This window comes from Pholcus phalangioides, unplaced genomic scaffold, assembly GCF_987345545.1.
Source record: "Pholcus phalangioides strain wild (caught in Gottingen) unplaced genomic scaffold, Ppha-v1.0 ptg000019l_1, whole genome shotgun sequence".
NCBI lineage: Eukaryota > Metazoa > Arthropoda > Arachnida > Araneae > Pholcidae > Pholcus > Pholcus phalangioides.
In genome coordinates this window covers 10444953-10459542 of record NW_028301612.1, presented here as the reverse complement: position 1 = coordinate 10459542, position 14590 = coordinate 10444953, and the positions used below count along the sequence as shown (strand labels likewise).

The 14590-nt window shown below is 35.8% G+C and overlaps 1 protein-coding gene across 1 annotated transcript in view; it reads right to left on the bottom strand.

The window, feature by feature from the left end:
- The window catches only part of Sse (extra spindle pole bodies like 1, separase), a 57291-nt gene that overhangs the window by 22887 nt on the left and 19814 nt on the right, over positions 1-14590 (bottom strand). Inside the window, exons 10-16 of the mRNA XM_089248178.1 lie at positions 14422-14572; positions 13179-13475; positions 12744-13001; positions 10262-10541; positions 9965-10109; positions 1410-3325; positions 1174-1301 (exon numbers count right to left, since the gene is read on the bottom strand). Coding sequence (XP_089104304.1) covers positions 1174-1301; positions 1410-3325; positions 9965-10109; positions 10262-10541; positions 12744-13001; positions 13179-13475; positions 14422-14572 — 3175 coding nt within the window. The remainder of the gene's footprint in view (positions 1-1173; positions 1302-1409; positions 3326-9964; positions 10110-10261; positions 10542-12743; positions 13002-13178; positions 13476-14421; positions 14573-14590) is intronic.

The following is a 14590-nucleotide window of genomic DNA, read 5'->3' as shown; positions in this document are numbered from 1 at the left end:
TTTTGACTGTTTTAATACTAAGTTTTTGATGTCAAAAACATAATCCTGTGATCTCCTATCACACATATTTTGAATAAACAGTTCTATTTCCCTATGGAAATTGAACACAGGTAATCAACAGTTTAGGTAACATTAGCAGTTTAGATAAAATGGACCATAAAATTATATATCTGTTCTAGACTGTCTGTTGAAAAATTCAAAATTGCAAATTATAATTCATATTTAGCTTTAATTATTGTAATAAATTAGTGTTTAAAAATAAAATGTAATATACAAAAAAAAAAGTTCATCATGTTATCAACCTATTGTGTTCAAAATATCCAAAAGCATTCATTTCAGGGGCATCATTTCAACTTTTTCCGGGGGGGGGGGGCAAACATTTTCCAGGGGGAGGGGGCAAAGCACATGTATGTATGTATATATACATACATTCATTGTATGTATATATATACAATGAAATTATATATATATATCATTTTTAGTGTATTTTCAAAAGCCAGGGGGCATTGCCCCCCCTAAATGACGGGCCTGATTCATTTAGGTTTTTGATAGTTTAAACCAGTTCTTGACATCAAAACACAACCCTGGTTTTTATTTGTGTTGCTAACATTTCAAGATATATAGTAAAACAATTTTGTTATGAAAGCAGGCTCCAAGCCTGACCAGAAGACATAAACCCAGAATTGTAGCATTGGATTTCCCTTAACAAGATCTACCTGTAAACGTCAAAAGCATTGATATATGCTGAATACTTCTTGAGATATGAGCATTTAAATTATTTCATTATACAACTTTTTGCGGATGCACCCAGTACAGTCAGATGATTTAAAATACATATTCATATCAAAACTATTTCTTGAAAACTCTTTACCTCGAAATTTTTGTCAATCCTGTCAGTTTGGAGATAGAAGTGTTTGACTAACTATCAATCAGGTAATTTAAGCAAGTACTTCTGTTTGCAATTTTCCTTGTGAGAATGAGAAATTTTGATGCAACTTTTATGCGTTTTTATTACCTCTCCCCTTTTATTAGATGCTTCTACCAAAAAGACATTTGCAATTTACAAGAAAAAAATATCACTTTTTGGTTAATTAATTTAGATAAGTGCATTAAAAATAAAAGATGATTCCATATTTATAATTAATTGAATTGAATTATTAAACCAATAATTACTTCCTGTGATGTCATTTCCAGTACTGCTAAAATCTTGCACATACTTGGATAAATGCTATAAAATGGATAATGTTCCACAGATGCTATAGCACTTCTCAACTCGGAAATAATCACTGCCATGTCCAGTCCTGCTGATGGAGAAATATTCAATATGAAAAATAGAACATTGGAGTAATTCAATGTTATCGAAAAGCATTAATATTTGAAGATGAGAGTCAATGTGGTATATATCTTACCTGAAGGATTTGAGCAATCAGTGCTAGACGGTTTGGCAAGAACAGGCTTTGTGTCCAAAAGACTGTCTTTTTCACATTTTGTTAACCTATCTTTTCCTTTAATGCACTTATCTACAGGTTCCAAACCACTGGAGCAATCTCGAATCTTCTCCACAGAAAATCTGTTTTCACACGGCATGCCTAGAGTAGATTCATCTGAAATTATAATGGTTGCTTTGCTACCTGGTGAAAAATTCTTAGAATCAATCCTAGAGTCTGATATACACTGAACATTCCTACCCTGTTTTAATTGTGTAATTAAACTCTTCTCAGGTTTTGGTTTGCCTTTGGATTTTGTATTTCTAGCTCGGGTCCTGGTAGTTGGTCTTGAATCAGACATGCTTTCGGCATCAGAATAGGGACGGAAAGATGTAGCAGAATTTCTTACTTCTTCAACCAGAGTAGAGCTTTTAACTGGATGTTTTTTGGCTTTTGCTTGTTTCATTTTCACTCCTGATTTCTTAGATAAATAGGTCTTAGGTTGTCTCTCATCTGCTTGAATAAATGATGGAGAGTTTAGACTGGCTTTTGATTTGAAGAATTTATAAAGCTCTCCAGATGACTTATCGCAATCTGAAGAACTTTTACTGGTGACAGGTTGATCTCGTTTACACTTTGTTCTTGAGCTCTTTTCTTTCAGTGTAAGTCGACTTCTCACTTTTTTGCCAACAGATAGTCTACGAACCGATTTCTTACAGCTTCTGCTTTTTGTAGAATTATCTCCTTGGTTGAGAAATGCATCATCATCACCTTCGCTGTCAAAATTAAAGATGGAGACATTGTCATTTCGAGAAATAGACACACTGGCAGAGGAAGATATACAGTTCACCTGAATGACAGGATTCATCTGATTTATTTCATCTTCTGTTGATGAAGTGCTGTCCTTGGACTGAAGACTCAGCAAAGCTTTTTTAATGGTAGAAGGTACCAAATTTTTCTTCATGGGAGCTAAACATTGCTTTGTATGCGATTTTAAAAATTTTGTAGGTGTTTTTGATATAGACAGGTCAGACATATTCTCTGTAAGGCTATCAATTTCCGGGTGTTTTACTTTGCACCAAAATTTTTGAAACAAATTGTTTTCCTGGGATGGCATATTGTTAGCCGCTCTGATGGCAATTAAAGTCTTGTGATACAAAACATGTGCTAACATATGTGGTTGAGAAATTTCTGGATTAGCAATCTCAGATTTCAATAAAGAAAGAGCTTCAGATATGGCATCTTGAGCAAATTCAAAATTATTGGCAGAGTAACATTGTAACATAGCTTTATCAACTAAAATTCCTACAGCAAATACAAGATCGTCCTTACACATGGATTTTTTATATTTCTCCTTGAAACTAGCATTTGTATTGAAATTCAGGAAAACATCTTTGACAATGTTAGATTTCAATACTTTTTTATGATAGTGTTTCACTTTATCATACCCTTGAATAGCCTCGGTAGTTAGACCTTGCGCACAAAGGTAGGAGCAATGCAACCAGTTCATACCAAGGCATGAAACGAGCAATGAACAACTAGTACATTGACCACATTCACACTTGTTGAAATAAGGATCCACTTCAAATTTTGTTGCTTTCCTACGGCGATGAGTAATGGGAGATTGTGGGGATGCATATAAGTGTTCTTTAAGTTTCAGTCTGATTTCTCCAGCTAAAGATATTCCCTCTGGACCAGGATTGAGAAAATCTTCTTCATTGTCTTTCACATGTTTAGATTTTAGCTCAAGACCAATATTTGTAGAATTTAAAACGTTGGCTTTGGATTTAGGATTCATGTTCAAGATATACTTCAAACCATCTACTTTTACTGCACAGTCATCTATGTTATGGCACAAAATATCTAGAAAACCTAGGGCTGTTAGAATCTTTGCAGACCTAAAATAAAAACAGGTGAATCAATACAAATGTATCCAATCTTATCACTATGCAAAGGCTAATTCTTAAGCCTAATTAATAATATAAGCTAATTTTAATAATTAAGCTAATTGCTCTTCAAGAAACAATTAATACAGAGTCAATACTATTTACAATGTAGTAAACCCTCAGAATTATTTTCAATGATCATATGCACATTTATTTTCTTTACACACATCCATGTTTTGATGGTATGACATACAACTTGTTTGAATTCTTAAAAAATTAAAAATGGCTAACACTTGATGATTCAGATATTTTCAATAAGTATGTTGAGTTTTTATTTTGATTTCAATGTGTTTGTGAGTGGTATTATGAACCTTTACCACCAAAATTGACAGAGTTATAGCTAATTAAAGCTGAAGTGTCTTTTTTTTGTCAAGAAGGAGAGAGAGGGAAGGAGTCATACAAAATTATTTCAGAAACCAGTAATTTTCCCCAGCAGGTATAGAGGACACTAATCATTCAAGTCAAGCCAGTAATTTTGGCGAATTTAATTTAATAATCAAGCTTTTATAAGACTAATTCAGATTTAGATTGATTTTCACACATTTTTTTCATTTATATCCTCTTTTGATCCTTCAGTTTAAAGATATCAACTGAAAAATGTATGAAAAAAATTTTCCATGCATGATTTCTGAATTGCCCATGTCCACAGAAAACACACTGAAATTAAAACCAAAAAAATTAAATTTCTTTCTTCCCAGAAAAGAAGGTGATTTAACACAAGTTAAATTTACGACATAAGTGCTAAGTTCAGAATTTCACTCCTTCAGAAAAAAAAAATCAAGTGCTTTCATGAATAAAAAATATTTTTCTCTAATTAATAAAACCGATGTTCCCAGTTGGGGACACTGGTCATTAAAAGATTTAAGACAGTATTATTTATAATTATAAAGGTTAACAAAAATTATATTTATAATTCTTACAATGTGATTACTAAATGTAAAGAAAATAACATTTGTTATTAGATAGGGTCAACCAGTACATGGCCGGAATGAAGCATTTATGAATCTTATATATAAGTGTGAAAGTATGTATGTGTGTTCTTTATACAAATCTACAGTTTTAGACCGATCGTCGCCAGATTTTGCATATATACCAAACAGGTCCGGGATTGAACCGTAGGCTACTTTAAAAGTTTGTCAGAGCTGGGCAAATGCCCGAAATGGGCAAAAAAACTGTCGGGCAACAATGGTTTTCGGGCCTCAACAATCACTTTTGGAACGTTTACTTTGGTTACTGTGGTTTCCAACAATGCGTTTCAGACGAGAATATATGCCTTTACAATGGTTTGTCACACCTTTAATTCTGTTATTATAACAGTTTATTCCTTTATAACGGTTTGTCACTTTTCCGATCCTACCAGTAATTGAAGAAAACCCGGGAAGAGCGCCGGGTATTTCTGCTCGCCTATATACAGGGTATCCTGTAAGTGATAATGTGGCCTTTATCTCATCAACTGCCCATCGTATAGGTATAGTTTCAATTTAAAAAATGCTTAAAAGGCGTTTGAATAATATTCGCTGCACAAGCATTTCACCGAAGAAATGCCATTCACTTTCAAGCGATTACAGTTCCCGATTCGTTTAGCTTTTGCCATGACAATCAACAGAGCGCAAGGCCAGTTGTTAGTAGTGGCAGGTATCAACCTACTTGGGCCCTGTTTTTCACACTGACACCTTTTCGTCACCTGTTCGCGTGTTGGTAATCCCAAAAATTTGTACATCTACACACCAGATGGAAAAAGAAAAAATATTGTGTATTCACAAGCGATTGCCTGAAGATTTTAATTAAAATATTTAAAAATAAAAGTAATTTTTTCTTACTTCATGCAGAAATTTTTTTGATTAGGAAATAATTAATAAGCTATACGTATATAAATTTTTTACGGGGCGGGCAACGTCGCCGGGTATCAGTTAAGTTTCTCAACCACAGCCCATTGTATAGGTATAGTTTCAATTTAAGAAATGCTGAAAAGGCGTTCGAATAATTGTTGTCACCAACAACAGAGAACAACAACTACGACGACAAAACTGAGAATAAAAATACTGAAGTGAAGGAAACAACTCTGACCATCACAGACGCTCGCTCATTCTGACCACAATATTCTTCCACTGTGTAAGATGCCTCCTAAAAAGCGAGCAGCAATCGGAAAAATTTCGACTGAAGCGAAACGGTCGCGATTGGCAAGGAAAAATGAGTCTTCAGAGCAGACTAAACAAAGACAATATGCTAATTGAACTAGGTCCTCCACTTCCAGGACAAATGAGACTCCAGAACAAACTGAAGAACGCCTCTCTGCTAATCGAACTAGGGCCTCCACTTCCAGGACAAGTGAGACTAAAGAACAAACTGAAGAACGCCTATCCACTAATCGAACTAGGGCTTCCACTTCCAGGACAAGTGAGACTCCAGAACACACTGAAAAGCATCTATCTGCTAATCGAACTAGAGCCTCCACTTCCAGGACAAATGAGATTCCAGAACAGACTGAAGAACGCCTATCTGCTAATCAAACTAGGGTCTTCACTTATAGAGAGCATGCTTTTCAAGATCTGAAAAAAGCTGCATTTGCATACAATGCTGAACTTGATTATCACGAACATCCAGCAGTCTTGATTGGCCACATGGCGAAGGTCTGTGTCCATTGCCAAGCTTATAAATGGGATGGTGAGGCGCCTGGGATGTGCTACTCAAATGGAAAAATCAAGCTGCCATTAATCAATCAACCACCTGAACCACTTCGCACTTTGATGGCTGGAACCACACCAGATTCCAAGCACTTTCTGCAACACATCAGAAAGTACAACTCTTGCTTCCAAATGACCTCTTTCGGAGCAACAAAAGAAATTGGCGAGCCTGGATTCATGCCTACATTCAAAGTACAGGGACAAATCTACCATCTTTCAGGGTCACTGCTCCCAGGAACGAATGAAGAGCCGAAATTTTTGCAGATTTTCTTCATGGGAGACCAACATGCAGAAGCTCGACAACGATGCTCCAATATTCCAACCACCAAACAGCATATCGTTCGGGCGATACAACAATTCCTCCACGAACACAATTCCTACGTGAATTTGTTCAAGACTGCTCTGGAGCGTATGCCAAGAGATGATTACCAAATAATTATCAGAGCAGATGAGACTCCAGTAGGCGCCCATCCACGGACATTCAATGCACCAACAATTGATGAGGTGGCGATTGTTATTGTGGGGAATGAATTTGAAAGCCGCGATATTGTTCTACAGAAAAGAAATAACAGGCTACAGAGAGAGTAACGGAGACTCATAGATCGTACGATGTTCTCCAATACCCGATCATCTTTTGGCAAGGCAATAACGATTATAACTTTGGAATTACTCAGATCAATCCAACTACAGGCGACACGCTACCGGGAAAGAAGGTATCTGCCATGGACTTTTATGCATTCAGATTGATGAGAAGGGTAGGAGATGAAAATCATTTATTAAAATCCCGGCAGCTCCTCCATCAGTTTGTAGTAGATATGTACGCCAAAATCGAAAGTGAACGGCTACTCTACATCCGAACAAACCAAGAGAAACTGAGAGTAGATGACTACATTCATCTTAGAGATGCTATGGCCAATGACACGAATCCAAATGAATTGGGGAGAATGGTGATTTTGCCAGCAACCTTTACTGGCGGTCCAAGACACATGCATGAGTACACCCAGGATGCAATGACTTATGTCAGGAGTTATGGTCGCCCTGACCTGCTCATCACCTTCACATGCAATCCACTTTGGTCTGAAATACAAGAGGCTCTTCTGCCTGCTCAGAAAGCTACAGATCCACATGACCTGATTGCCAGAGTGTTCAAGAGAAAATTAACAAAACTGATGAACGTCGTGAAGAAGTGCCATATTTTCGGAGAAACAAGATGCTGGATGTATTCAATCGAATGGCAAAAAAGAGGTCTCCCACATGCCCACATCCTCATCTGGCTGCGAGAAAAAATTCGGCCAACTGAAATCGACAACGTCATCTCTGCTGAATTGCCTAATCCAGATCAAGATCCATTGTTGTTTCAGATCATTACCAAAAATATGATTCACGGACCCTGTGGAGCGCTAAACGCTCCTTGCATGATGAATGATCAATGCTCCAAGAAATATCCACGCACAATGCTACAAGAAACACAGACTGGCCAAGATGGCTATCCTCTGTACTGGAGATGAAAGCCTGAAGATGGCGGATTCACCACAACATTGAAAATACGCCATGTAGACGTTAACGTTGACAATAGGTGGGTAGTTCCATATTCCCCAATATTGTCAAAAATGTTCCAGGCGCACATTAATGTAGTCTTGCCAGTCTGTAAAAGCCATCAAGTACATTTGCAAGTATGTCAACAAAGGAAGTGACCAAGCGATTTTTGGATTGGGCCAACAAACGAACGATGAGATTTCAACATTTCAATTGGGAAGATACATTTGCAGCAACGAAGCAATTTGGCGAATCCTCAGCTTCCAAATTCACAAACGCTACCCATCAGTTCAACATCTGAGTGTTCACCTTGAAAATGGCCAGAGGGTATATTACAATCCAGAAAACCTCCAAGCAAACAACTTGCAACAGCCACCAAAGACAACACTGACCGAATTCTTTGAATTATGTAAGACCGACGTATTTGCCAGAACACTTTTCTACTGTGATCTTCCCCGGTTCTACACATGGAATGCATCAAGCAAAAAATGGCAGCGACGCAAACAAGGAACTGATGTTGCAGGACATCCTGGGGTTAAATCATCAGAAACACTTGGCCGCATTTATATTGTTCATCCGTCAAGTAGCGAATGCTTCTTTCTGCTTATGTTGCTTCACATCATCAAAGGACCAACAACATTCAATGATTTGAAAACATTTAATGGTCAAGTTTGTGTAACCATGCAAGAAGCATGCCAAAAGCGAGGATTGCTGGAAAACGATGACCACTGGGATTTGGCAATGACTGAAGCAAAAATCACTCAATCTGCCATTCGTCTAAGACATCTTTTTGGCATTCTTTTATCTACCCAATCTGTGTCAAATCCACTTCAATTTTGGGAAAAATTTACTTTTGGCAAAGGTGAGACAACAAAAGAAAATTGCAGTAGCAGTGGCCTGTTCTGGTATAGCCGCAACACTACTAACAACACTACTGGAGGTCAGACGGCACATACCGCCTTCAAATTACCACTGGACTTGAACCATAACAAATCTCCAGTTTGCAACATTTCCAAGGGAACAGGCCCAGCAAAAGTGTTGCAAGAGTGCAGCCTCATAGTTTGGGATGAGTGTACAATGTCTCACAAACGGGCTCTGCAATCTGTCAACATGTCACTTAAAGATCTGCGAGGAAATCAGCGGCTCATGGGAAAAGTGGTTGTTTTGTTGGCTGGAGATTTTCGTCAGACTCTGCTTGTAGTTCCGCGTTCAACGCCAGCTGATGAATTTAATGCTTGCCTCAAATCATCAACACTCTGGCACGAAGTTAAAAAATTATCATTATCCACCAACATGCGAGTTCAACTGCAAAATGACTCAGCACTGCGATCATTTTCACATCAGTTGATCAAACTTGGCAATGGAAGAATTCCCGTAGACCCAAGCACCGGACTGATTACGTTCCCAAATGGATTTTCCAGTTGTTAAATTCAGTTCAAGAACTTGCAGACAAAGTCTTCCCAAACATTGAACAAAATCACAGAAACCATGAGTGGCTTTGTGAGAGAGCGATTCTGGCACCGAAAAATGACAGTGTGAACAAAATCAACGAAAAATCCTAAAAATTATTCCAGGAGACTCCAAATCTTATAAATCGGTTGACACTGTCACAGACACAGCGCAGACAGTTCTGTATCCTGCAGAATTTCTGAACTCTTTGGATATTCCAGGTGTGCCACCACACAACTTGACCCTCAAAGTCGGAGCACCTATAATGCTTTTAAGAAATTTGGAGACACAGAGACTCTGCGTGAAGAAATTGCACAATTACATCATCGAAGCAACAATTTTAACTGGATGTGCCAAAGGAGAAGCTGTCTTCACTCCATGTATCCCAATTATCACGGAAGAAATGCAGTGCACTTTTAAGCGATTGCAGTTCCCGGTTCGTTTAGCTTTTGCCATGACAATCAACAAAGCGCAAGGCCAGTCGTTAGCAGTGGCAGGTATCAACCTACTTGAGCCCTGTTTTTCACACGGACAGCTTTACGTCGCCTGTTCGCGTGTTGATAATCCAAAAAATTTGTACATCTACACACCAGATGGAAAAACAAAAAATATTGTGTATCCACAAGCAATTGATTTTTAAATATTTTAATTAAAGACTTCAAGCAAAGTAATTTTTTCTTACTTGATGCAGAAATTTTTTGATTAAAAGAAATAATTAATAAGCTATACATATATATAAATTTTTTACGGGGCGGGCAACGTCGCCGGGTATCAGCTAGTATGCCTATAAATCATGAAATTTCATTTCATCCGGGCGAATATTTTATATCACTAGACTGATATTGCCTGAACATTTTATATTGCCAATTTTCAACAGCAAGTAATGAATGGTGCATATGAAACATAAATAAGAAATCATTACCAACGAGTCAGAACAAGACCATGAGCAATAGATAAGATGTCCCGCAGAATGAATCTGGATGCATAAGGCCATCCGATTTCTCTGAATAAATTAGCTGCCTTAAATGAAGATTTCAAGTACAGATGAGTAACTTCCAACATCAAACCTGAGGGAGAAAAAAAACAACTGTTTGTGAATCATTTGCACAAAAATAATTCAATCACCAAATGACGAATTAAGAGATATAAAATGAAATGGAGTTAAAGTTTACAAATCATCGAAAAACAAAATACATAGAAAGGATATTTTCATACTTACATTTGTTATTTTTATTTTCAAATGAATTAATCTTCGAAAATGGCTTCTTTTTCAAAATATGTTGACATAAAGAGACACAGCTCAGTAAAAAACTTAATGGATTCCAGCATGGAAGCTGATCTTCAGGCAAAAACGATCCACCAAGCAAAGATGGAGAAATCAGAGCATATTGACTTTGGAGATAATGTGCTCTGATCTGCAGAACAACAGTACACTTTGAATTTCTTTTCATCGAGATGTTTTCCACAACTGCTTTTAACAAAGCATAACCATGAGAATACTAGAAAATGAAGTAAACATCAATATCAATTATTCAATAAAATATATTTTTAGTCATACACGAGTAAAATTGTGTTGGTGAGTGAAAAAACAAAGAAAAAAATCACACAATATGATCAGATCACTAATGCTGTATACACTATAATTATGTTGTAAAAAAAGATCAGAGTCTATTTTGAAATAAGATATTAAATGTATATTTTGCACAATTCTTTGAATGACCTCTAAACAGAAATTACAAGTATTGAATGATATTATGACAGAAAAACATTTAAACCTGGAGCATTCCTGTATGTCAGACAGACTGTTTGCAAATCTTATGGCAGTGTTCTCAACCTGTGGACCGCAGACTCCTGAGGGTCCATGAGTACTCTATAAGGGGACTAGGGGATCATTTCCCTTTACTATCAATGCATAAATTATGAATTGTGAAATTAAAATTTTTAAATTTTATTTATAATATACAAATTTGAAAAAAAAACCAATATATTTCAAATTTTATGGGAGCAGGAAATTTACATTTGGAGGATACTGCATAGCTGCAAACTTTTGAAAATGAAAACTAGGGAGATTTTCGTGTGAACCCGTATTTTATACTAAAACCACTTCTTAATAAATACAAAAGGGATTTTCCAAATAAAATAGGGGTTTTCCACACATAAAGGTTAAACATAAAGGCACAGGGAATAAAATCCCTACTCAAAAATTGAAGTCAAATGAAATAGGGATTTCACACACTTGGAAGTTAAACCCCTATGCAAAAAGCAAGTGAAATTGGAAAATTGGAGGCCAAAACTTGAATGATCTAAAAAAAATATTGTGCTCAATCAGAAATGATGTGAACAAACATTCTGCGCGAATGACCCCAAAATCATCAGAAGATGAAGGAAAAAACGTCAATTTTTGAAGAACACTGACTTTTTGTGAAATTAGCTTGATGTTTTTTGATTTCACATGGGTGATGTCAGTCTTTCCACCATGACCGATGTTTATGTCCTTAACACAACTTGTACAAAAAGGAAAAGTCAGCCTTTTTCTGGAACTTTTATGAAAGGAAATTCATTGGGGAATAAGTATATTTAAAATTGATTAAATATTTTTTTGCTTATCAGTATTCATGTTCTGTTATCTCATGTACGTAACTTCAACAAAAGAGGAATTTTTGACCACATGCGCATCACTATAATCTTCAATTATCATCCAGGACCATTGGCTGCTAAGCTATTTTCCTGCACGATAAGACAAACATTACCATCAGAGGGTTTGCAAAACTTCCTGAAAAATGGAATTTCCCACTATTCTCCCATTTACGACATGTGACGTCATTTCGAAAGGGGGAAAAAAACAGAGGCAAAAGACTTTTTGCCCCACAAGAAATTCCTTAGGGATTGTTTTCAGAAGCAGGGATTCTTTTAAATGAAGTAGGGAATTTTTAGAGAGAATTAGGGATTTTTAAAATTTTAATAAAAATTCGAGAGATTTAAGAACTTTTCAGGAGGTCGAGAGATGAAGCCAAAATTCGGGAGACTTGGCAGCTATGATGCTGGGTATTGATCGGTGTATTGATCTTCACTATAGAGGTCCACAACATCAAAAAGACTGGGAAACACTGCCCAATGGTATAAAAGTTTGCCTTTCAATAGACTTGCTCACTGCAATAGTGCAAATGCAAGCCTGTCTCAAATTTGAAAAAATCTCTCGGCAGAGAGCAGGCAGATTGAAAAAATTCAAGAATTTTGCCATTCACTTCAAAATATGGGAGATAGATAGCAGCACCAGCAGAACAAAACAAGCGTAACTCTGACAACATAAATACATAGGGGCCACATATACACTCAGAACACACATTCTGGAATATACCAATTTTTTAAAAATTCCGTAGAGAAATGTGTATGAGATGCATGCACAGTCAAGTAGTATATATATATATATATACACACACACATTCCAGAATGTGTGGACTCGTTCACTTCACTTACGCGTCTAATTCTACTAATAACTGTCATTAACCTGCTCTGCTTCTTTGCACAGTTATATCTAACTTTAAATTATTTATTTTTTTCCAACTCTCAGGTAAGTTTTTTTACAACTGAACTTTCTCTTTCTCATAGAAATATGAGTACATTAATTGTACAACAAGGCTATGTTAAAAACTTTGAGAAAAAACACTTGAAACTAATTACTTTTACGATAAAACACTTACTTCATTCACTTTCATATAATATTCACTCTGTGTGCATTGAAACTTCAATTTTGCCTCCTCTATTTGCTTATCTTCAAAATTTAATACAGGGAACAAGCGTTCAGTGACACTGTTGATGAGAGCTCCAGCTAGACCCAAGTAGCCAGTTTCACTTAATAAGTTAATCATTCGTTCAGAAGCCAATAGTTCATAATGATGATTAGATAAGCAGGAGGATAACTCTTTAAGAATACACAGAGCTTTCATTTCTTGAGCATACTATTGATATACAAAAAAAAAAAACCACTAAATAAAATCAAATAGAAAACACTTGTTCTAAAATACAAGCATAAATTCAGCCAATCCCATCACAGAAAGAACTATTTATTAAAAAAATGGTATAAAAATAATTTATAAACAATGAATCGTCAGTTATGGGGAGGAAAACCCACTTACATAGCCAGACAATGCAAAAATCTCTGCAATTGTGTATAGAACCTGGAATAAATCATAGCTCTCAACATCATCTTTTATACAGGGCCAAGCACCTTTGATATCGCAAACCATTTTCAGATGATCTGCAGCTTTAAACAAATTCTCTATGGCTTCCGACTCTATGCTTACAGTCACATGAGCAAAAGCAGGTTTGATATCACAGTAATCATCCTCATTTTCCTCTGAATCTGGATTAACTTTGACATTTTTCAGCTTCTTTTTTTCTTCCAATGCAGTCTCATATTCATTGATTTCATCCTATTGGAATAATAATTAAAAATTCCATTACTCTGAAAATTTTGGTTGGTTCTTAGGCTTCATAAAAATTGTTTGATTAAGACTGCAAAAGAATGATATTGCTTTTGTTGATGCAGGTTGCATTTACTAGTATTGTGCACACCTTCACAACAATATTTTGATTTCACATAATAAAAATTTAGTTAGATTAATATTTATACAGCCAGACTGAGTTTGTTATAATATTTATAACAAACTCAGATTCAACAAATTCCTTGATTTAACAAAGTTTTTTCTGAAATTCTGACAAAAAATAAAGCTCAAACCCCTATTTAACGAATAAAAATCTTTGACATAATAAAATATTTTTCAACTATCCTAATTTTTTTTCTTATTTTTCATCACCCAAAATCACAATCTGAAGATTGGTCTTCCTACGATTTAACCTTTAGCTCTTCTCTAGAGACAAACGAAAAAAAGGGGACGTAGAACTGTTATTTTTTTAGTGAAGGAAGAGAAAAAGCCATTTAGAGTGTTCAGGGACTAATGGGTCCACACCTCGGTTCCTAACTTTATTCTTAAGTTTACATATATATTTTTAATTTTTGCAGAAATAAGTTGTAATAGCAATTTTAAAGTAGCTTTTAAAATTAGCAGTTTTGAGTGTTTATCCTCCAGATCAATTTTACCATGATTTAATGAATAAAATGGTTGGTTCCTCATGATTTGTTAAATTGGAGTTCCACTGTATTTACACAAACTAGGGAGAGTGCATAACTATACATGTGATTTCCAAGCTCTCTCTCTCTCTAGGGACTCTCGTTTCTGTGAATCTGGTCTTGGAAATCTTGATGTTATCTGTGACCATCACAATATATATTAAATGAGTGAATCTGAATGTAATATTGCTTTAAAGATCTTTAAAAATGTTAAAAAAACAATTATTGTTTAGTCAAACAACACTCACAAATGCATCTTTTTGTCGTTTTATCATTTCATGATGATGCAGCCAAAATAAAGACAAAGCAAGCTTCATTTTCAGAGAGTAATCAGTTGGCATCTTCTCACATGCTTTTTCATAACATGAAATAGCTTTATGACAAAGATCTACCTTAGAACTGAAAGAGTAACAATTT